Source organism: Ceratotherium simum, chromosome 1 (assembly GCF_057802395.1).
Source record: "Ceratotherium simum simum isolate JZ-2026a chromosome 1, ASM5780239v1, whole genome shotgun sequence".
NCBI classification, from domain to species: Eukaryota; Metazoa; Chordata; class Mammalia; order Perissodactyla; family Rhinocerotidae; genus Ceratotherium; species Ceratotherium simum.
Window position 1 is genome coordinate 6,266,832 of NC_141900.1, and position 23,890 is coordinate 6,290,721.

The 23,890-nt window shown below is 37.4% G+C and overlaps 2 protein-coding genes, 1 non-coding gene and 1 pseudogene across 3 annotated transcripts in view; 2 read left to right on the plus strand and 2 right to left on the minus strand.

Annotated features, from left to right (window-relative positions):
• ZPBP (zona pellucida binding protein) overlaps window positions 1-5,224 on the minus strand; it is a 135,370-nt gene extending 130,146 nt beyond the window's left edge. The window contains exons 1-2 of the mRNA XM_087434720.1: window positions 5,098-5,224; window positions 3,077-3,157 (exon numbers count right to left, since the gene is read on the minus strand). Coding sequence (XP_087290846.1) covers window positions 3,077-3,157; window positions 5,098-5,224 — 208 coding nt within the window. The remainder of the gene's footprint in view (window positions 1-3,076; window positions 3,158-5,097) is intronic.
• A 2,914-nt stretch (window positions 5,225-8,138) lies between these two features.
• The window catches only part of SPMIP7 (sperm microtubule inner protein 7), a 58,748-nt gene continuing 42,996 nt past the window's right edge, over window positions 8,139-23,890 (plus strand). The window contains exons 1-2 of the mRNA XM_087434723.1: window positions 8,139-8,691; window positions 17,587-17,684. Of these exons, the coding sequence (XP_087290849.1) occupies window positions 8,139-8,691; window positions 17,587-17,684 (651 nt within the window). The remainder of the gene's footprint in view (window positions 8,692-17,586; window positions 17,685-23,890) is intronic.
• On the minus strand, window positions 20,862-20,968 carry LOC147918123 (U6 spliceosomal RNA). The gene has a single exon (XR_015553576.1). It is a non-coding gene; the product is annotated as a U6 spliceosomal RNA (small nuclear RNA).
• Window positions 22,023-23,122, plus strand: LOC147918124 (aspartyl/asparaginyl beta-hydroxylase-like; annotated as a pseudogene).

Below are 23,890 nucleotides of genomic sequence, written 5' to 3' on the forward strand. Positions count from 1 at the left end.
AAGACCTAAAACAAGTCAAGTGATTGAATTAGTAATCAAAAACTTCCCACAAAGAAAAGCCCAGCACCAGATGAATTCACTGGTAAACTTTACCAAACAAGTAAAGTGGAATTAACAATAATATTTCACAAACTCTTTTCAAAAAAGAGAAGAGGAGGGAACACATCTCAATTCATTCTATGAAGCCACTATTACCCTAGAACCAAAATCAGACAAAAACAACACAAGAAAACTACAGATCAATCTCCCTTATGAACATAGACAAAAATCCTCAAAACACTAGCAACCAAATCCAGCAGCATGAAAAAGGATTATACATCATAATCAACTGAGATATATCCCAGGAATGCAAGCCTAGTTCAAAATAGAAAAATCAATCAATGTAATACCATATCAACAGAATAAAGGACAAAAACCACATGATCATCTCAATACACACAGAAACAGCATTTGACAAAATCCAATACCCTTTCACAACAAAAGCACTCCACAAACTAGGAACAGAAGGGAACTTTCTTAATCTGACAAAGGGCATCTACAAAAAACTCAGAGCTAACATCATACTTAATAATGAAAGACTGAAACTTTCCCTCCCGCTAAGACCAGGAACAAGACAGGGATATCTGCTATCATCAACACTGAACTGGAGGTTCTAGCTGGAGCATCTGGAAAGAAAACAAAAGGCATCCAGATTGGAAAGGAAGAAATAAAACTATCTCTATTCGCAGATGACATGACCTTATATATAGAAAATTGCAAAGAATATAACTACCCCCCACACACTAAAAAAAAAAAAAACAGAGCTAATAAATGATTCAGTAAGGTGACAAGATACAACATCAATTTGCAAAACTCAACTGTATTTCTATACAATAGCAATGAGCAATACAAAAACTAAATGAATAAAACCATTCCATTTACAATACCATCAAAAAGAATAAAATATTTAGGAACAAATTTAACAAAGAAGTGCAAGACTTGTACACTGAAAACTACAAAACATCACTGAGGGAAATTAAAGAAGACAAACGGAAAGACACTCCATGTTCATGACTTAATATTGTTAAGGTGATAATACCCTGAAATTGATCTACAGATTCAATGCAATCTCTACTAAAATCTCAATGGGTTTCTTTGCAGAAATTTACAAGCTGATTCTGGAATTAACATGGAATTGCAAGGACCAGAATACCCAAAACAATCTTAAAAGTGAACAAATTTGAAGGACTCCAATGATTTCAAAATTAAGGCAACAGTAATCAAGACAGTGTGGTACTGGCATAAGGACAAACATATAGATCAATAGAATAGAATTTAGAATCCAAGAAAAGCCCATAACTCTATGGCAAACTGCTTTTCAACAATAGGATCAAGACAACTCAATAGAGAAAAAAAAGTCTCTTGAACAAATGGTGCTGGAACAACTGGATATCCACATGCAAAAGAATGAAGTTTGACCCATACCTCACACCACATGCAAAAATGAATTTATAATGGATCAAACCTAAATGTAAGAACTAAAACTATAATATTCTTATAAGAAACCATAGCAGTAAAACTTTATGACTGCTGATAAGGCAATCATTTCTGAGACATGACATCTAAAGCACCAGTACCAAAGAATAAATTAAAATTAGAATTTATCAAAGTTTAAAATGTGTATTATAAAGAACACTATTTAAAAAGTGAAAACACAATCTACAGAATGGGAGAAAATATATGCAAGTCAAATATCTAAAAAGCATGTAGTATTCAGAACGTATTAAAAAAAGTCTTCCAACTCAATAATAAAAAAGATAATTAAAAAAAGGGTAAAGGGCTTGAATAGGTATATTTCTGCAAAAAGGTATCCAAATGGCCAATAAAACACATTAAAAGGGGTTAAACATCATTAGTCACGCAAATCAAAACCACAATGAGAACCCACGTCACACATATTAGGATGGCTACAATTAAAAAGGGTGGACAATAAATAACAAATGTTGGCAAGAATCCTGGAAAATCTGAATCCTCACACATCGCTGATGCAAAAGAAAACACTGCGGGCTCTCTGAAAACTAGTTTGGCAATTCCTCAAAATATTAAACATAGAGTTACCATATGTTCTAGCAATTTTACTCCTAGGTATATACTCAAGAGAACTGAAAACATATGTTCACACAGAAGCTTGTCCAGGAATGTTTATAACAGCATATTCATAACAGCCAAAAAGTGAAACTACCCAAATTGCGATCAATTGATGGACACACAAAATATGGTATATCTATACAATGGAATATCACTCAGCCATTAAAACTAATGAAGTACTCATACACTCTATAACATGAATGAACCTCAAAAACATTATATTAAGTGAAAGAAGCCAGATACAAAACACTACATAGAATATGATTCCACTTATATGAAATCTCCAGAATAGGCAAATTCGCAGAGATAGAAAGTAGATTAGCGGTTTCCAGGGGCTGGAGAGTGATTGCTTAATGGATATGGCATTTCTTTTGGGAGTGATGAAAATGTTGTGAAATTACATAGTGCTGATGGTTGCACAACCTTGTCAATATAGTAAAAACTACTGAATTGCTTCCAAGGAAGAACTTTTAAGGCATTGAATTTATCTCAATTAAAAATATATACAAAAAAAGTTCGAGTTGTTCCACCTCACGTGACTACTGCAAAATCTTATGAACCCAAAATCTCTATGATATATATACCTCATTTGAAAAAAGTCTTACCATATTTGAACTGCATACATTTAACATTGTACCTAATTATTATATAATAACAAGCAAAAACACTATAGGCAACTTTAATTAGATGACTTTCAGAAATAATTATTTTTTTCACATTTAAGCAGTTACAGCAAACAGAATTAGACCTGGATGAATCTAACTATATGGAAACAACTTTCATTCATTTTCATAGAAGGAAAAGGGCCTTAAGAGACTAGGATACCTGGGGAACATTAGCCTTTTGTACAAGATTGATAAAATTTAAACAAATGCTAATTACTTTTTCAAAATTACTATTTATTATATATATAAATATATATTTACTATAAAAATATATTTATTAATACCTGGAAAATCTGGTGATCCCACTATTTTCACCAAATCTTGGGTCAAGCTGAAACCTCTTGGTAATCGAACCAAATACCCAACTATTAAAAACAAAAGGAAAAGAAATGTTCAACAATCTGCCTCATTAGAAATTCTAAGATATTCAAATAGTATATCTAGTCACATATGATATCAAGTATCATAGTATATTTGATCTCTGTTGAAGGAGAGAGCTATAAATCAAGCTTCTCTGACATCTGGTATCCCTATTCCAACTTTACTCCCCTCACATGCTCCAAGGAAATTAATCTACCCACTGCGTCCCCCCATGATATCTCGCCTCTGGCTTTTTCCACATCCACTTAGAATACTCTCTTCATTTTTAAAAGTCAAAATCCTCCACCCTTCAAAACCCAAATCACAAGTCCCTCCTCCTTCAAACTTTCTGTTTGTCCTCATCATTTCTTACTTTCCATAGTACATTATCAGCACCTCTCTTATAACACTCACTGTACATATCATAGTTCTTTATGCACATATATGTTTTTCCTTATTAAATTATAAACTCCATTGATAGCTGGATCAATCTTTATGTCAATTCATCAAGAATCAGTACCAAGCACGATACCTCACACATAGTAAATACTAAATAATTGTTAAATACAATACATTGATTTTCTTCAGTCCTTGTTGAATGAGCAAGTGTGTGAGACACAACAGTGAGCACAGAACAAGCAGACAGAGCAGTATAAAAAAATTCAGTAAAACATATACCCAAATAACCTTTAACAGAGAGAGAGAAAAGCACAAAGAGTATGGTATTCAAAGTCAGAAGGCCTAAGTTTAACCCCCAACTGCCACTTACTGATCTTAGGAAAGTCATTTTAAATTCTAGGAGCCTCAGTTTTATCATCTGCAAAATGGGACTACATTCCAGACTAACAAAGTTATTGTAGGAACTGAATGTAATATTGTATAAACTACAAAATGCTATATAAATACCAGTCTTTATTATTCGTAGCTTACATATTAAGATATTGCCTGTTTATTCTATTTCTTATATTGCCTGTTTATTCTATTTCTTATCCCTCAAGTCTGATCTTGTTAATGGATGAAAACATAGCACACACACAGCCTATCATATATAGTATAAGACCACAGGCCATTGTCAAGAAGCATCCTTCTCCTACAGGGTAATTAAAGGTTATTGGCTCTTCTCTCCTCACACCAATGAATGATCTTTGAACTTCTGATGAATACACTTGAGCATATCTTGTAATGTCTATTCACTCCACGTCTTTCTTTTCTTCCCCTTATCTCATACCTACCTCTGCAGCCCTTCTACATTTATATCCTTGGAGGAATTCTTTTCTCATTCTTCCTTATTTCAATCATTTTTAGCATTTTAAACAAATCTCTTTTGTGCTTTTTAGTATTCAATTCCGGGAGATACTTTATTTTAAAAACTCAAAAATCTGAACACACAAGAATGCAAAACACTTCCTACTAAAATGACACCAGTTTAAACTCTCACTTCAGCGTGTGTTCATCACTCAAATCTATTTCGAAAGCATGATGGAAAAGTATTGCGGTGTCTTGGATACAAAGGAGGAAACAAACGGTGCCCGCTGAACGTCGCAACTTTAAAATCCAGTCTTTCCTGTACTTTATAGCTAAGCCCAATAGATGGAGCTTCACGATCACAGATAGATACAAAGCAGCGGGACGCCTACTCATTCTGAAATACACCGCAGTACTGAGCAAAACACATGCCCGAAAGCTGGCGAATGGCACATGGACTGACTAGAGATTTTATTAACAGCCAACTCCAAGTTTGAACTGTGGGTGTTTTAATGATCTCTCTATACATTATTAATGCCCCCAGTCGCTTGATTCCCTATGTGAACGTAGGTCCCTCAGCACGACTTCTATTAAAATAAACCTCTCCTGCCAGGAACCGTGAGTACAGCGCTTCCGCACGTCGACGGGCGCACGTGACACGGACAAGCCCACTCTCGGGGCCGCGGCGCCGACGCCTCACCTGACGGGGGCGCCCGCACTACGAAGGCGGAGAGCAGCAGGACGACCGCGGCCCGGGAGAGCGGGGAGCCCGCGGCCCGGGCCCGCCGCCAAGCCCGCCGCGCCCTGCCGGAGGCCGAGCCCTCCATCCGCACGCCGCAGCCTGCCGACCGTCCGCGCAGAAGGTCGTTACGCGACGCGCGCCCACCCGCCCGCCGGAAGTTGGCGGGCGGCCGCCCGGAAGAACGACCGGAAGGACGGGCCTCCACTTCCGCCAGGGCGCAGGAGGAGCTGGGCCGAGTCTGCGTGGCGGCTGACGCGAGGGTCTCCGCGCCGCCCGGCCTGCGCAGTCTCGTCCGCGGTGCTGAGCGTCGACTGGGCCTCCGGGCCCACGGCCCCGCCCAGGGAATCCTGGAGAGCATAAGCGATCTGTGGAAGATTCTGGAGCTGGGAGCAGAACCGCGGGCCGCATAACCCGCGCCTTTACCGTTGTGTGCGCGTTCGTGGGCTGAGGCAAGCCCTTTCCATAAGCCGGCTGGTAGACTGAGTCTCAGCAGTGGGGTGGGGAGGGCAGCTCTGAATAACAGGTGGTGGAAATTGGGTTAATACGTGTACGGCCCTCAGAGGATTGCCTGGTTCTCGAAATGTAAACTACTGGTACTTTATGGATGTATGGAACTTAACTGGGAGATAATGCAGCGCACACTAAGTGGAATTGAAAGTAAGGCCTTTAGCCCCAGGAAGAAGCTTCATGGGAAGGACAGAGGACACAACCTTAGATGAAATTGACTTTGTGCAACACTCAGCCTGGAAAATATTCTTTTCTCACCTAAGTTCAGAAAAATATATAAAACCACCTAACAGCCTGAGAGGGCATTTATAGCCAGAATATGTTAAAGAGATTCTTGCCTCTGCTTTTCTGCGGCAGGAAGGATTTACTTAAGAGGAACAGAGCTACAATAGAAATAAATCTTATGTAGTTGGTGCAAATACGTTGAAAAATAAAGTTTAAGCTACTGAAGGCAGAATGCTTAATCACGATGTGTACTGTCACCTTTACTAGGAAGAAATGAGTGATCCTGAGTGAACTGAAAACCATCACCGGATCCACTGCTGTAGATGAGGGATTTCAAACTGACAGCTTAACGTACTTCAACCTCGCCACTTGTTGGGTAGTATATCTCAAAGATTTAATGGCCGTGGGTGTATTCTAGTTACACTGCAGATATCACCACCTTTTGCTGTCTTACAGCTGGCCTGATTTACGTATAATGTGCCTGGCTCTTCAAAGCTAGGATTTTGTCTGTTTTGCCAGCATTTTAACCTCAACTCCTGGGATAGTTCCTCGCATATAGTAGGCATTCAAATAGGCAAATATTTAAAAAGAAGACATCAAGCAGAAAGGAATCAGGGCTCTTTCTGGGCCAGGACCAGGGTGGAGACGTTTCTTAAGGACTGTATAAATGTCCTAAGAAGTCCTTGGTTCTTAGTAACAAAGTAAATTGAAGAAATTTCTGTATATTCGTTGAGTTTTCTGGCTATATTTATGTATGTGTTAGTTGGGTAAACTGTATACAGTGCAGTTTATTCCACTGAGTGAATTCACTTCTTCAGAAATTCTTTCTAATCTATATAAAATACTGAATTAAAGTAAGCCAGTTTAGGCATGCTTTACTAAAGAGAGACCTGAATGATTTGGATATGGCCAGCACTTTGGTCAAGATCTTGTAGTTCCTTTGAGCAGATCTAGGAAACATGTTTTACTGAATAGTGCCGGATCAATCACAATGTTTGTCTAGGTATAAATTCTCCTCTGACGCCTCTTCCTTTTTATAAAAGAGTAAACCTGCACAATATGATTTTTAAAAAATGAACTTTTGACTCTGGATTTCTAATGAATAAAGGGTGAAGAGGACTGTTCAAACCATGCTAAATCCTGTAATCTTTGTTTTCTGTCTTAAGAATTTTCTTCAGTTCATTAGTCCCTCCTGCCGTTGTCTACTGTGTAAATTCCTAATATTCAACCTGAGACTAGGATGTAACATTGGAGATCTAAGTTAATGTGTAGCATGATTGTAAAGATGGGAAGGTGATTGCTGGAATACAGGAAGAAAGTAGGTCTCTCATTCATGTTTGCATTTTTCACTGTAGTAGAAAGAGTGTGAGCTCTTGTGCCAAAATTCTAATATTTGGAATTCCTGTGGTAGCAGTTTTCACACAAGACCAGATTATCTAGTTGAAATGAGCTTTTAAATGAAGAGTATAGTGATGACATCTTTTTTTGCTTGTAAGCTAGTAGCTGATACCCTCATTGCTCTTACTCTGGACATCATGGGAGCAGAAGGTAAGTAAGGATAATTTAGGGCATGTAAAAGATGAACCTGTGCTTTGATTATAAATTGCTAATTATTTTCCTAAAGAATTAGGAACGTTGATTTAATCTTAGTATAATACATGTTCATTTTTTGCACTGCATTTAAATTTATATTTATTTAGGTAGCAAGTTTTGTAATTTATTATATCTATAAGGTAAATACTTAGTTATAGTCAGATATATACTTGAAAAAAACATTGTCACTTGATTAACTACTTTATACTCTTTACTGGATATCATACCTATAAAATATTAACTTATAGAAAAATTAAAAAATAAGTAACAAGCACTGTTTTCCTGAACATTGGGGAGGAAATTATCATGGAAATATTACTAACAAGGCTACCTTTGTGTTTCCTAGGAATTACATTATGATGTATATAATAAAGAGCCCAATGTGTTACAGTTCTAGCTGTTGCCAGGCAACAAGGGGCCTGTTTTGTTTTGTTTTTTTCTGTCCTGGTCCCTTACTACCCTTTACTTCCTTTGGTGAAGAAAAATATTTACCTTAGAAAGAAAAAAAAAAAACCTACTCTATCAAAATTTACAGAGCCAAATCAATAACTTTATGTTAGATTAACCAATCCTCAACTATTGGAAATATAAGAGTTTTATAGGTAAAAAGATAAGAATCATCAGAAGCACTTAATTTACAGTCATCCAAACTTCTAAAGAAGAAAGCCGAGGATATGGATTCACAGCATACACCTGGAAAGATAAGTATCTCTGAAAGGTTCATCCTTTCGGGAACAAAGGCTGTTGAGAATAGAGATTACCCACACTACTGTCATCTCTTAAGAAAAATGAACATGCCTTTTGTGAAAGGAGTTGAGGACAGACATGACTATGGCAGAATTGAAAAGAAATGCATCCCTACTTTTCTTAAATTTCACCCTTATCCCCCTTCAGTTCTGCCAGACTATCATTTACACTATCCTTATCCCCCGCCGTATGGCCCAGATTATCCATTATTCCCACTTCGGGATGATGTACCCTTAGGTGATTCTTGTTCAGGATTTTTGAGTCCTGGTGGTGATGCTGATTTAAAGCCTGGCATTGGCAGAACCATACCAAGCCTGGTGGATTTCAGTGATGTGAAACCTCAACATAGAGTTCCCAGGCCAGACACAGGATTTCAAACGACACTTAAAAGGCAAAAAATATTATTAGAAGAACTAAAACAGGACAGAAGGTGGAATTCCAGGGCAATACCAGACATTTCCATCAGAGCAAGACTTGGAGGTAAATAAAGTGACGTGGGCTTTATAATTTTTAAGCATTCAAACAAGGGAGTAGAGCATGCCTATAAGATTCAGTATTTAGCAGTTAATTTAACCTAAAATTGTAAAGAACCAGATAAGAGATTCTTATTTTTAAATTACAGATTGTAAGGAAAAAGTAGTAAGATGATAAGCCTTTTATAAACCTATTTCTAAAACAATATTTGGTTTTGAAAAAGTGCATTCATTAGTATAAGTGACCAAAACAAAGGGTATATCAGATAATTTATTCTAGACTTATAGAGAACCTAATTTTGCCTGAAGGGAATTTATGGTTTAACTTTGATAATTGCGTAGCACGCCTATCTGTCTTTCTCCCTTGAAAAAATAAATCTGCTGGTGGTTATGGAAGAGTTAGGTTAGATGAAATAGGAAAGTAATTGAAAGTAAGTTTTGGAGTCGGGTAAGAACAGGAACTGAGGAGAAGCAACCCTTGTATAAACAGCTCCACCACAGCTCTGGGAGCAGAGTAGATGACCCCTTACTGACAGCTGCACCTTATGGTTTCTCTGTAAGAACTCTCAGAGCGGGTCACAGGCCTGGCCTAGAGGTGGTGAGAAACACTTCTGAAGGAAAGCCACAGAGAATGTTCCTGTATGAAAGTGTATCTGGGAGGCTGGGAATGGAAAGAGATTAATATCTTTGAGCATGTGGAAAGGAAAAGGCTAAATGCTGTAGCAAGAGATGCTAAGCTTGCTCTAGTGTCAGAGGCTGCACCCTGTTCCACCGTTCCTCTTCAGCACCCAGCTATAGAGCAGAGGCCTACGGAGACAATGTGTGGAGGGACAGTAACACCGCCATTTGTTGAAGCTGTGAGGATTCAGTATTCCTCCCAGTCCTCCATGAAGAGAGACCATAGTCACCTGGGAGAAGGAAATGGGGAAGAATAAAGGAAAAGGTAATAAAAATGAAAAGCCTCACAAGATAATGCTCCCACCCCCATGCCCCACCGTCGGGATACCACCTTTTGATACAGAAAGAGCAATTTGGGGAGAGAGAAGCATAGGATAAGAGTTATGCTTTTAATGTACACTCGTTATGGCCTTAGCAGGTGGGCTTAGGGAAATTCCTTAGTTTGGAATTTTCATATAAAGAGTATAAGTGAGGTTCAACAAACTATTTTAAGAAATAATTTTTTTGTAATCCATTGGAAATACTATCTAGGGAAATATAGTATTACTAAGAATCAACTGCATTTGTATCTACAAATGATAAATACTGTCTAAGGTGCAAAAAATGTTTTAAGTATGGCATTGAGGGAACCATTGACGAGTTCAGGCACAGACACAATACATTTCACTGATTCTCAACTAGTGACTAATTTTCTAATCTGTCAAGAAAGGAGCTTGAGCTCATTTTTTTGCTAATATTTCAATATATAGTAGTATTCATTGTCAAGAATACTTCTCTAAAGTACCTGAGGTCATTTTTCGTAGTAGGCCCATTTTAGGCAAGTATGCCACTTTGCTTGTAAGCAGAAAACCCCAGCCTATTGCAATTTTAAGAAGCACATTGCTGGTTTGTTTTTATAAGTTTTTCTAAGAGTGGACTCTCGAAACATTCCAACAAAGTGTCGTTGAATAACTAGCCTATTAAAGCAAACTTATGACCAAAATAGAGTTAACAGATGTTGCACCAACCATTCGGAACCAAGTATGGAACTCATCCAGCCTCTGTGCTATATTGCACTCCCTAGAGCAGGACAACAGAATTCAGAAGAGGCTCTAGAGTCAGACCGTCTGGGCTCAAGTCCTAGCAGAAAGCTTACTTGCACTATGACCCAGAACTAGTTTGCGAATCTCCTTATGCCTATGTGTCCTTACTTGTAAAATTCCTGTACTAGAAATACTTCAGAAGATAGTAGTGAGGGCCATTTAATATAATTCATGTAAAAATATCTGACATAAAGGAATGAACCAATAAATGTTAGATATTATAAAGTTAAAGTCCACAACTTTCAGTTCCTTCATACATAAATTGGCAATAAAAGTACTTCTCTTACAAAGTTGTAGGAATTAAATTAAGACATTTAAAATACTTAGCAAAATTCCTGGAACCTCGTAAGGCATTCATTTAATAGTAGCTGTTATTATTACCTATGAACCGTTTCAAGGAATAAGACTTGCAGTTTGGGGATTGAGTTCAACATAATTTCTCCTAGGCTTTCAATAACTTTGTAGATCCTGGAAATAATCATTAATTATAAATAATAAGTACTTGCAGTTTTCAGCAAATCTAAATACACATAATATCTAATACATTCTGTTAAAGAAGGACATCTCAGAATTAATTATATCACATACCAGTATGCTTTTCAGTGGGTTTTCATAAATATCAAAACAGGATCATAAAAGATTATATTGCTGATTTCTTGCCCTATTCCAGCCTTGTCTAGACATGTAACTGGGCTCAGCACTTTTCTGTTCCTGGTTGGGTTTCTTTCTCATGTACCAATCAGCTGTTCTAAACTTACTCTGGTTATATTCAAACCCCTTGTTGGTCTCTTGGCTCTCCTTGCAGCAGATGACAGTCTTCCTCATTACAGAGAAAATAGAGATCGCCCGTTGTCATCTCCTTGATTTTCCTACTTGTTAGTATCAATATTTATAACTCTTTGTATGTCTTCTACTTTTTTTTAACCATTGCCTTAGTCAACTTGGGCTGCTATAACAAAATATCGTAGACTAGCTGGCTTAAACACGAGGCATTTATTGGTCACAGTTCTGGGCAGTCCAAGGTCAAGGTGCCAGCTTATTTGGTTCCTGGTGAGAACCCTCTTACTGGCTTGCAGAAGGCCTCCCTCTGGCTGTTTCCTTGCATGGCAGAGAGAGCAAGCTCTGGTCTCTCTTTCTCTTCTTATAAGGACACTAATCCTATCATGGAGGCCACACCCTCACGACCTCATCTAAACCCAATTACCTCCCAAAAACCCAGTCTCCAAATACCATCACACTGGGGCTAAGGGCTTCAACATATGAGTTTTAGGGGTACGTAAACCTTTGCTTCATAACAACCATCTTTTTTTTTATATATAATTTTATTTATTTATTTTTCCCCCAAAGCCCCAGTAGATAGTTGTATGTCATAGCTGCACATCCTTCTAGTTGCTGTATGTGGGACGCGGCCCCAGCATGGCCAACAGTCTTAACCACTTTTAAGTGTATAGTTCATTGGTATCAAGTACGGTATTGTGCAACCATTACCACTATTCGTCTCCATAATTCTTTTCATCTTACAAAACTGAAGCTCTGTACCCTTAAACAATAGCTCCCTGTTTCCCCCCTCCTCCCAGTCCCTGGCAATCAGCTTTTCACTTTCTGTCTCTGAATTGGACTAATCTAGATACCTCATATAATTGAAACCATATAGTATCTGTCTTTTTGTGACTGGCTTATTTCACTTAGCATATTATCTTCAGGGACAACAATGCCCATGTTGTAGTGTGTGTCAGAATTTCCTCCTTTTTTTAAGGCTGAATAATTTGCCATTTTATGTTTATACCACATTTTGTTTATCTGTTTATCCATCACTGGACAATTGGGTTGCTACACCTTTTGGCTATTGTGAATAATACTGCTATGAAAATGAGTGTACAAATATCTGTTCAAGACCTTGCTTTCAATTCTTTGGTGTATATAGCCCAAAAGTTGAATTGCTTAATCACATGGTAATTCTATATATAATGTTTTGAGGAACCATCATATTATTTTCCATAGCTGCTGCTCCATTTTGCATTGCCACCAACAATGCACAATTACAATCCCTTGCTTTCAAGGAATAAATCCCACTTGGTATGTGTATAATTCCTTCAATGTGCTGTTAAATTTGGTTTTCTAGTATTTTGAGAATTTTTGCATCAATATTCATCAGGGATATTGGTCTGTAGTTTTCTTCTTTTGTAGTGTCTTTGTCTAGCTGTGGTATCAGGGTAATGCTGGCCTCATAGAATGAGTTTGGAAGTGTTCCCTCTTCAATTTTTTTGAAAGAGCTTCAGGAGGATTGTTCCTAATTCTTCTTGAAATGTTTTGTAGAATTTCCCAGTTAAGCCCTCTGGTCCTGAGCTTTTCTTTGTTGGAGGTTTTTGATTACCAACTCAATCTCCTTATTAGTTATAGGTCTGTTCATATTTTCTGTTTCTTATTGATTCAGTGTTGGTAGGTTGTGTGTTTCCAGGAATTTGTCCATTTCATCTAGTATATATAATTTGTTGGGATACAATTGTTCATAGTATTTTCTTATTATCTTTTTTAACTCTAAAATTTTTGGTTTGCAACCTCAGGAGTTCCCCAAGTGAAGTCCAAAACTGTACACAGATGGCAGGGAGAGATGGAAGAAAGAGGCAGACACTCCAGGTTGGTGGGTGGCAGGTTTAATAAGCAAGGCAACTTACATATGAAGCTTGTCTTGGGCGGCCACAAGACAAGTAGGTCTCCACACCTGCCCGCCAGAATCTTAAAAGTTTATATAGATGCCTTAATGGGATTCAGTCAAGCACACTGTTCAGATGGTCTCAAGAACACATTACCCTCTCAAATCTGCATCTTTGAAATAGCTCCTACTGTGGAAACAGTGGGCAGAACATATGTTCCAAGGACAGGGGAGGGGGTGAGGAACCTCTGATCACCTGAGTCCAGTTCTCAGGTCAACCAGTGGTCACATCCTCTTGATGACCTCCTCCAACAAAAATCAGTTGTAATATTCCCTCTTTCATTTGCAATTTTAGATATTTGAATCTTGTCTCTTTTTTTCTGAGTCAATCTAGCTAAATGTTTGCCAATTTTGTTGATCTTTTCAGAGAACCAGCTCTTGCTTTCGTTGATTTTCTCTTTTCTGTTTTGTGTATCTCTGCTTTAATCTTTATTATTTCCTTCCTTCTACTAGCTTTCTGTTTAGTTTGTTTTTTTCCTATTTCCTTAAAGTTTAAATGTTGGTTGTTGATTTGAGATCTTTCTTCTTTAATATGAGCATTTATACATATAAACTTCCCTCTGAGCACTGTTTTTGCTGAATCCCATAACTTTTGTCATGTTGTGTTTTTGTTTTCATTTGTCTCAAGATAATATCTGATTTTTCCATGTGATTTCTTCTTTGACCCATTGGTTATTTAGGAGTGTGGTGTTTAATTTCAATATATTGATTTCTATTTTTGTTCCATTTTATCAATTTCTAGTTTCATTCCATTGTGATCAGAAAATACACTTTGTATGATTTCAGTCCTTTTAAATTTACTAAGACTTCTTTTGTGGAAGCTACAATATAGCTTATTCCAAAGAATGTTCCATGTGCACTTGAGGAAAAGGTGTCTTTTGGGGTATTCTGTTGGGTGGAGCGTTCTGTATACGTCAATTAGGTCAAATTGTTGTTGTTCAAGTCCTCTATTTCCTTATTGATCTTTGTCTGGTTGTTTCATCCATTATTGAAAGTAGATTATTGAAGTCCCCAATTATTATTGTAGAGCTGTTTCTCCCTTCAATTCTGTCAATATTTGCATCATGTATTTTTTGGTCTGATGTTTGGTGCATATAAGCAAAATAAAATAGAGAATAGAAAACAGAAGGAAAAAAATCAACTAAACCTGTGTTGGTTCTATGAAAATATCAACAAAATTGACCTACCTTTAGCCATATTGAAAAAGAAAACTCAGGGAAGACCACTAACAAAGAGTATATTAGATGTTAAAAAAATAAAATAAAACAAGCTATCTCTAACCATTAGAGGAGAAAAAATACATGAATAAGAAAACAAGATACATAGAATAGTCCTTGAATCTTTTTTCTAGGGTTTTTGATTATTTAAAAGCACTGTATTTGAAAATGTTTCATAATATAAATAATAGGGTCTGTGGGAACATAATGTTCATGGAAGACCCCTCCCAACTCATATAATTTCTTGGGTTACACACAAAACCCGCTCAAAGTAAAAATATGATCACAGTTTTAAACATGTTAAATCTCTAATAAGTGACAAAATACTGCAGTGCTTTTCTTGGCAAAAGACTTGGCAGTTATTTGGTGGCATGAAAGTGGTGAAGTAAGACTGTGAATTATGAAGAAGCGGTGTGTAAGGGCTAGTCCCAAAGTAGCCCTTGGCAATTCATCTGTTCGTATGTGCCTGCCAATCCTCCCATCATGAAATGAGGTCTGTTTCCTTCCCACATTGGCTCTGGGCCTGGACGTATGAGTGACTTAGGCCAATAAGATATTAGCAGCCATGATGCAAGTGGAGGCTTGGTAAGTACTTGCACATTGGGATTGCTCTTCTTGGGATTCTTCTTCTAGAATCTCAGTCAGTATTTTGTGAAAGACCCAACCTAGGCCCATAGGAAAAGAAAAAAAAATAACAAGGCACTGGTCAGCAGGCCCAGCTGAGCTCCCAACAGCAACTTGCCAGCCTTGTGAGTGAGGTCCTTTTGGACATTTTCAGCTCTCTAAGCTACGCCTCATGACATAGAACACTGCAACTAGCTTCAGAATCCTGGGACATGATGAATAGTTGTTTTAAGATACTAGGTTTTGGGGTTGTTTGTTTTGCAGCAGTAGATAATGAAACAAGGTAAAGGAAAGGACATCATCATACTTAAAGGTGAATGTGGTGACCTTGAGGTCTATAGCTGTAATTCATTGTCGTGTTTCCTTTCTTCTACTCTGGCTTAAGATCAAAATTTAAGTTTTGTTGTTTTCCTACTTTCCTCTTTTTTCAAAGCTGCTGCTTCAATGGCTGCAAATAAGATAAATACCACAAAGCGCCCTCCTGCCGCTATTGGCATGATAGTCTTCTGCAGGGTTTCCTTGGGCCAGGTGTGTCACAGACAGAATCATTCTTATTCTCAAAGCCAAAATAATCATGGGATTCAGCACTATCTGTCTCACTTTGCCTTGACCTCTTGCCTCTGCCTCTGTATTAATTTTCTCTTGCTGTTGTAACAAAGTGCCAGAAACTTAGCAGCTTAAAACAAAACCCATTTATTAGCTCAGTTTTGTGGATCACAAGTCTGAGCCAGGCTCAACTGGTTTTTCTATTCAGGACATAACAATGCCAAAATCAAGGTGGACTCTTGGCTCTTATCTGGAGGGTCTGTGGAAAATCTACTTCCAGGCTCATTCAGGTTGTGCAGAATCCAGTTCCTTGCATCTGAGGGGCCCATTTCCTTGCTCTCTGACAACCAAGGGACGCTCTCTGCTCCTAGAGGCTACCCACATTCCTTCTCTCATGGCCTTCTCTATCTTCAAAGTCAATAATGGTGCGTCAAAGCCTTCTCACACAGTGATCTTTCTGACTTCTCCTTCAAAATCCGCAGAGAATCCATTAGTTCCCATCCCTCCCTTGCCAGTCCCCTTTGCAGATTCTGTCCTGAGTCTCTTAGTCAAATATTGACTGAATCATCATATCATTATGAAAATGTATTACTATGTTACTACTACAGATATTAATAATGTTGCAACTACTAATTGATAATTAATAAATGTGTTAAGCACTTAAACTATATGCCAGAAACTTTGGCAATTCCTTTATATACATTAATTGTAGTTTTCATAATTCTGACAATAATCATTAAAGGTGAGGAAAATGAGGCTCAGGGGAGTCAAATAATTCATGAGATCATATTGGCACTGGAGCCAGAAAGTATATACTTTTTTAAGACCCAAGACCTGCTGAACTCTGCTACGCAGCTCCACCAGATTGGTATCCACAGATGACCATGGTGCTCCTCTGTTATCCAAAACCCCTCTCACAATTCATCACACCATGCTTCAACATCTCAGTACTGTCCACCTAGCTCCCAAACTGTAACTTTTTAATTCATCTTTTGCCAAGTTGGATGAATTCATGGGGCAAAGCTAAGAAGTAAAAGACCAAGTCAGAAGCCCCCATAGGGTAGAAGAAAGGATCTCTATGGAAACTATCAGAGGTATGACCATTGTCTTCACCTACCCTAGTCCCCTGTCCAAGCCAGAGTAATTTGCCAAAGTTATCATTCTCTCTGATTAAAACCTGCCAAGGGCAGTCCACCTGGAGATTAAGTCCAAGGCCTTCATGTCCTGACTCTGGCTTATCTTTCTTGTTCATCTTCCACAATTCCCTGGCTGCCATTTTATGACGTAGCTGTACCCAACCTTTTGTGTTTTCTTGTAAAAATTATGATGACCTCACAGAGCACATGCTGTTTCCCTGGCAGGAATGACTATCCTTCCTCCACTTGCTTTTTGCTATTCAAGTCCTACTCAGTTGTCAAGGTGAGATCAGGTGTTATCTTCAGGAAGATATTCCTGACTCCCCACAATCTGGCTGGACTAGATGTTCCTCCTCTGCACTCCTACAGCACTTAGAGCTCAACTATTACTACAGTTGCTACATTATATTGAAATTATCTACTTAAATGTCCATCTTTTCCCTTTGTTCAGGAGCACCTCAAAACCAGGAACATTGTTTTTCATCTTTATATATTCATCTGATTCCATTTATGGTGCAGTAAATATTTATTGAAGTCTGCTTTTATATTTGCTAGTCTCTTAGGACTTCTAATCTATCATTAGATGAATTATCTTCATAGTAACCAGACTCCTTTGCCTCACCACCATCCCCAACACATCTACACGCACCTACACAGATTCATAGTACCTAATAAGTCTCTCCCAATAATGAGTAATAAATCATAAATAATTCTGCACTATTATAATTATCCTAACATATAAATTCCAGAGCTATTCAGTTCTCACTGCTGAGAGAAGTTGTTAGATAATCCATTGAAAAATTAACTAACACCACACAGTTTAGCTTTCTAATAGGTGATATTTCTGATAGAAGAAGAAATTTATACTGCATTTTTAACCCAAAGCACATACATTTTTGTTTTCAGGTTGGACAAGCCCACTGAAAGTTACTCCTTTACAACCTCATCATGAAGGATGCTCAGTAAATCACACATATACATTTGATGAGGAAGCAACATGTACAGTAAGATTTTCTTAACTTGGATGGTGTTATACAATATTTGTAATTAATTTATTTCATTGTCTGTGTATTTGATATTTTATGCCGTGTAAAAAATAGATATCATTTATAAAGTGTTTCTTATGTGCCAGGCACTGTGCAGACCTTTGCAGTCATTGTATATTATGTATTATCTTGTGCCATCCCTACAACAGTGCTATGGGAGAGGAGTGATAGTAAATACTGGTAGTGCCCAACCCAGACACCCTTTATTGGCAAGGGCACCCTCCCCCAGTGACGTGAGTGATGGCCTCTAGTATGGCTGACACCCACAGGCCTGGAGGACTACACCCTCCCACACTGTCCCCCTCACAGTTTGGCCAATGACTGACTGACTTCCTTGAGAGACAGACTAAAGTTAGTCTCCAGCTAAGACCACATTCTCACTAACTTCTTTTCCTTGTCCTATCCTACTCTTCACCTAGAGCATTCCCACCATATATTACTCAGGCAAAAATCCTTTTTTAGTCCCTGCTTCTGGGCAAGATAGTGTTATCCTCATTTTATTTGAGAAAGCTGAAGCCTAGTGATGTTAATAACTGACTTTTGACCACACAGATAGTAAATATGAAACCAAAATTTAAACCTAGATATCTTTATGAATTTAAGGATTATTCTATTAATCATTTTCTTGCATGGATTTTGTAGTCTCTAAACCCTAGATATTTAAATTACTTGAAGACTTCCCAAAGGATACTCAGATATGACAAGACTTTTTTTCTTAAAAAAAAAAAAAAAAAACAGGTTTATTGAGATATATTTCACACATAAAATTTACCTATCTAAAGTGTTCAGGGGGCCAGCCCGGTGGCGCAAGCGGTTAAGTGCACGCGCTCTGCTGCGGCGGCCTGGGGTTCACCGCTTTATATCCTGGGCGCACACCAACGCACTGCTTGTCAGGCCATGCTGTGGTGGCGTCAGATATAAAGTAGAGGAAGATGGGCACGGATGTTAGCTCAAGGCCAGTCTTCCTCAGAAAAAATAGGAGGATTAGCATCAGATGTTAGCTCAGGGCTGATCTTCCTCAAAAATAAAAAATAAAAAAATAAAGTGTTCAATTTTTTTTAAGATAGTCACAGAGTTGTGCAACCATCACCACAATGTAATTTTAGAATATTTTTTATTACCCCCAAAAGTAATCTCAAATCCATTAACAGTAAAGATATGAATACTTTTAAGGAATCAGTTTCTATTTCTGTAACTCCTCTATGTACTCCTTCCTAAAATTGATCAGCCTGAGAATTTATCTGCCGTTATAGGGGCAGCTTGATTTCTTCTTTTCCCACATCTCCCTTCACAGTTGCCCTTTCTAATTTTACCACAAAAGAAGATGAGGCATACCTCCCACAAATCTTCAGTTGTACTATGGTACATGGCCGCGAAACAAAATGTCATTCAAAATACATGTGATCATTGCCTCCTTTACTCAAGATGCCATCCACCCACGCCAGGGCTTCATGTATTTCCTTGTCTCTGAATTTTTCTTTATAAGAAAATCATGGCATTAGAAATGGGGGTAATTTGGCCTGTTTTGGGCTATTCTAAATTCAGACAGAAGGCAGAATTTGGTTGTAAGGGTAAAGAAAATTTGTATCTATTAGTTTTTCTTATTCTATCTCCAGAATTTTTTTTTTTTAATTTTTTGTTTATTGCAGTAACATTGGTTTATAACACTGTAAAAATTTCAGGTGTACATCATTGTACTTCTATTTCTGCATAGATTACATCATGTTCACCACCAAAATACTAATTACAACCCATCACCACACACATGTACCCAATTATCCCTTTCACCCTCCTCCCTCCCCCCTTCCCCTCTGGTAACCACCAATCCAATCTCTGTCCCTATGTGTTTGTTTATTGTTGTTATTATCTACTACTTAATGAAGGAAATCATACGGTATTTGACCTTCTCCCTCTGACTTATTTCACTTTGCATCATGCCCTCAATGTCCATCCATGTTGTCACAAATGGCTGGATTTCATCGTTTCTTATGGCTGAGTAGTATTCCATTGTGTATATATACCACAGCTTTTTATCCATTCGTCCCTTGATGGGCACTTAGGTTGCTTCCAAGTCTTGGCTATCGTGAATAAGGCTGCAATGAACACAGGGTGCATGTACCTTTGCAAATTGGTGTTTTCAAGTTCTTTGGATAAATACCCAACAGTGGAATAGCTGGATCATATGGTAGTTCTATCGTTGATTTTTGAGGAATCTCCATACTGTTTTCCATAGTGGCTGCACCAGTTTGCACTCCCACCAGCAGTGTATGAGAGTTCCCTTCTCTCCACAACCTCTGCAACACATGTTGTTTCCTGTCTTGTTAATTATAGCCATTCTGACGGGCGTGAGGTGATATCTCATTGTAGTTTTGATTTGCATTTCCCTGATAGTTAGTGATTTTGAACATCTTTTCATGTGTCTGTTGGCCATCTGTATATCTTCTTTGGAGAAATGTCTGTTCAGGTCTTTTGCCCATTTTTTAATTGGGTTGGTAGATTTTGTTGTTGAGATGCATGAGTTCTTTATATATTTTGGAGATTAAGCCCTTATCAGATGTATGGTTTGCAAATATCTTCTCCCAATTGTTAGGTTGTCTTTTCGTTTTGTTGATGGTTTCCTTTGCTGTGCAGAAGCTTTTTAGTTTGATGTAGTCCCATTTGTTTATTTTTTCTATTGTTTCTCTTGCCCGGTCAGATGTGGTGTTTGAAAAGATGTTGCTAAGACTGATGTCGAAGAGTGTACTGCCTATGTTTTCTTCTAGAACTTTCACAGTTTCAGGTCTTACATTCAAGTCTTTAATCCATTTGGAGTTAATTTTTGTGTATGGTGTAAGGTAAGAGTCTACTTTCATTTTTTTGCATATGGCTATCCAGTTTTCCCAACACCATTTGTTGAAGAGACTTTCTTTTCCCCATTGTATGTTCTTGGCTCCTTTGTCAAAGATTAGCTGTCCATAGATGTGTGGGTTTATTTCTGGGCTTTCGATTCTATTCCATTGATCTGTGTGTCTGTTTTTGTGCCAGTACCATGCTGTTTTGGTTACTATAGCTTTGTAGTATATTTTGAAATCAGGGAGTGTGATACCTCCAGCTTTGTTCTTTTTTCTCAGGATTCCTTTAGCTATTCGGGGTCTTAAAAATATGGAATGCTTCACGAATTTGCGTGTCATCCTTGCGCAGGGGCCATGCTAATCTTCTCTGTATCGTTCCAATTTTAGTATATGTGCTGCCGAAGCGAGCACTCCAGAATTTTTTTTAAAGAATCCATTGCTCATGTAGGTAAGTCCTTTGATAGCAAATCAATGTGAACCTTATAAGAAACTGAAGGCACTGGTGCCTTTTTTTTTTTTATCTAAGCTGCAAGTTCATGGCAAGGCTCCATGCTTTATCTAGCTGTCTACTTTACAATTAAAATTCTGACGTAGGTTCATCTCATGTAAATGCTTATTAGCATAATTATTTAAATTCAAAATAAGTTTAGACTTCGTATGACAGAAAATAAATCTAGATATTTTACTTCCAGTAGTGGAAGCTAACTAAGTAACATGCGATAATACTTCCAATGGAAAAAAACAACAGGATTAATATTTATTTTTTCTTAAAATATCAAAGATCCAATGTAGAGAGAGATTACTGGGGCAATGAGAGGATAGAAACTCTAAAATTTAAGCCCAGCACTTAAGGCCACTTTGTCATTACAGGAATTTGTTATTCTGAAAGGGGAAACTGAAACTTTGAGCTGAACCTTTGGTGGCCTCATAGGTATAAAAATTCAAAAGTTGGAACTGATCTACTTTGGGCTAAATACCTGGAGGCTTGCACCTTAGAAGTAAGGGTAGATAAATAGTAAAAAGCCCTTGAACAGACTGAAGTCTGGCTTAGTTCAATTAAATGAGAAAACTTCAAGTCTTGAATTGATATTAAGGTGATTTTTAGATTGGTATCATTCCCAGGATCCAGGAAGATACAACAAATAAAACTTCTTTGGAGGAACATAATGTATTACCAAGCCTCAAATTATTTCCATCAATAACTTTTAAAATATAATGTCCGACACACAATCAACAGTAACCAAATACAAAGAGAAAAGACACCATGAATGAGAATCAGCAGAAATTAGAGAAAACAAAATGAGACACAAATTTATTCTAGACATTGGAAATATGCATAAAATGCTCAAGGAGAAAAAAAGGTGAGCTCACAACTTTTGTCAATATATTAGAAACTACAAAATGTGAAATTAGAAAATTGGTGAAAAAGTAGTTCCAGAACTGAAAAATACAATAAACAAAGAACATGGTAAGTGAGTGCACTAGCAGATTTGACACAGTTAAAGAGAGAATTGGAGAACTGGTAGATAAGGAAGAAATCATTCACGATGAAGCACAAGTATACAAAAAGATGGAGAATACCAAAGTGAGAGTAAGAAACATAAAGGATACTGTGAAAAAGAAAAACATATGTTTATTTGGACTCCCAGATGAATAGAAGAATAGGACAGAAGCAATATGTAGAGACATTATTATTATATCCACTGCTGTGTTTATGTCTGGGGTTCCCTGAGGTATCCCCTCACATTCTCTGCTGTACATTGAGAGTTAGTTATGCTTTCACAGAAGTAAGCCAATTGTGACAGCAACAGCAGCAGCTGTTGGTGTCAGCCTCAGCACCAAGAAAAATGGCAGCAAAAGTCTCAAGAGAGAGATAAAAGCATGGAAGACACAAGAATTGAAAGAAATAGGAAATTCTTGAAAGTTCTTTTTTTCACATTGTTTACAATAATTGCATTGTTTGGAATCTGGACACCGGTAGTCACCTTTTGTTAGGTCTTGTGGAATACGGAGAAATTCTAGGAAATTGAGGCACTTATGATGTTGATGGTGATGGAGTGTCTTAATGTGAATAATGTTAAAGTATTAGGATATAGAGTAAGATCCCCTTCAATGTCATCAGTCTTGTCACAAGAACCTAACAAATATCTAGAGTTAGTAGTAGAGGTTCCCCTTTGAATCAGATTCCAAGAACTCTAAAGATTAAGTCAAAAAGCAAATTTCATCCCTTCTCTTTGGAATATTACACACACAGCATGCAGAGAACAGAAATAGAAAGAAGATGCACCAGCAAGAGAATAGCTACTAGAAAATGAAGATTTTCTTTTAGGAAATTCTATAGATGATAAATATGAGGATCTAGAAACAAAAACATTTCATAAAGAAATTGAAAAGAACATAACACATAGAAGGGGCAGCCTACAAGAGTAATCAGGAAGTGGAAGAGATGGTGTATTAGAGAAAAATCTAGATTCCAATGAAAGATTAAACAATGATGTCAATGATATAATATACCAAGATGATAATGAATAATAATATGAACCACCAGAAAATGAGGAGACATAAATTTCAGATACTGCTAGAGAAAATTTAGACACAGCTTCAAAAGAATTAGTTGTCTCCCTGAAGAACAATAATAACAGATTTCAGAATCTTTGCCCCTACGAGAGGAGGACCAATCCTATCCACACATTACCCACCAACCTTATCAATACATTACCCATGGAAACAGGTGATTGTGACAGATCTTGCGAATTGCTGAGAAGTTCACGATCTAAGATATTCTAAATTAATTGTTGTCAATTATAATTTTGAATACTTTTTAGAAATGAAAAATTGACTTGATTTTGCATTTCTACATGCCTCTTTTTTGACAGTAGATCCATTGGTTTTATTTGATTGTTTGTTCTGTCTCTAACACAACTCTTACACTTACCTATGTTTATATGTGATTTTCAGGAAATATATGGAAATTATATTGATGACGTAGCAGCAATTGATTTGGCAAAGATTTACTATTTATTAGTAGTATATAGCACTAACAATGTTAGATTGATTTGAGTGACTTCTATGCTAAACATATATTTTTATCTACAAAGGCACTAAAATATCTACTAATGATTCTTGCTGATAGGAGTCATCATAAACTATGTGCCAATTAACAAGAAAAAAGGATTTGGGGGATATAGTATACACAAAACTAGATACAGTAGAATAAAACAACACAATGAATAAGTTGACCTAATAGACATACGTAAATATACCTTATTGCAAGACCATTTGTAAAAATTATCATGTACTGCACCATAAAACAAGTCTCAAAAATTTTCAAAT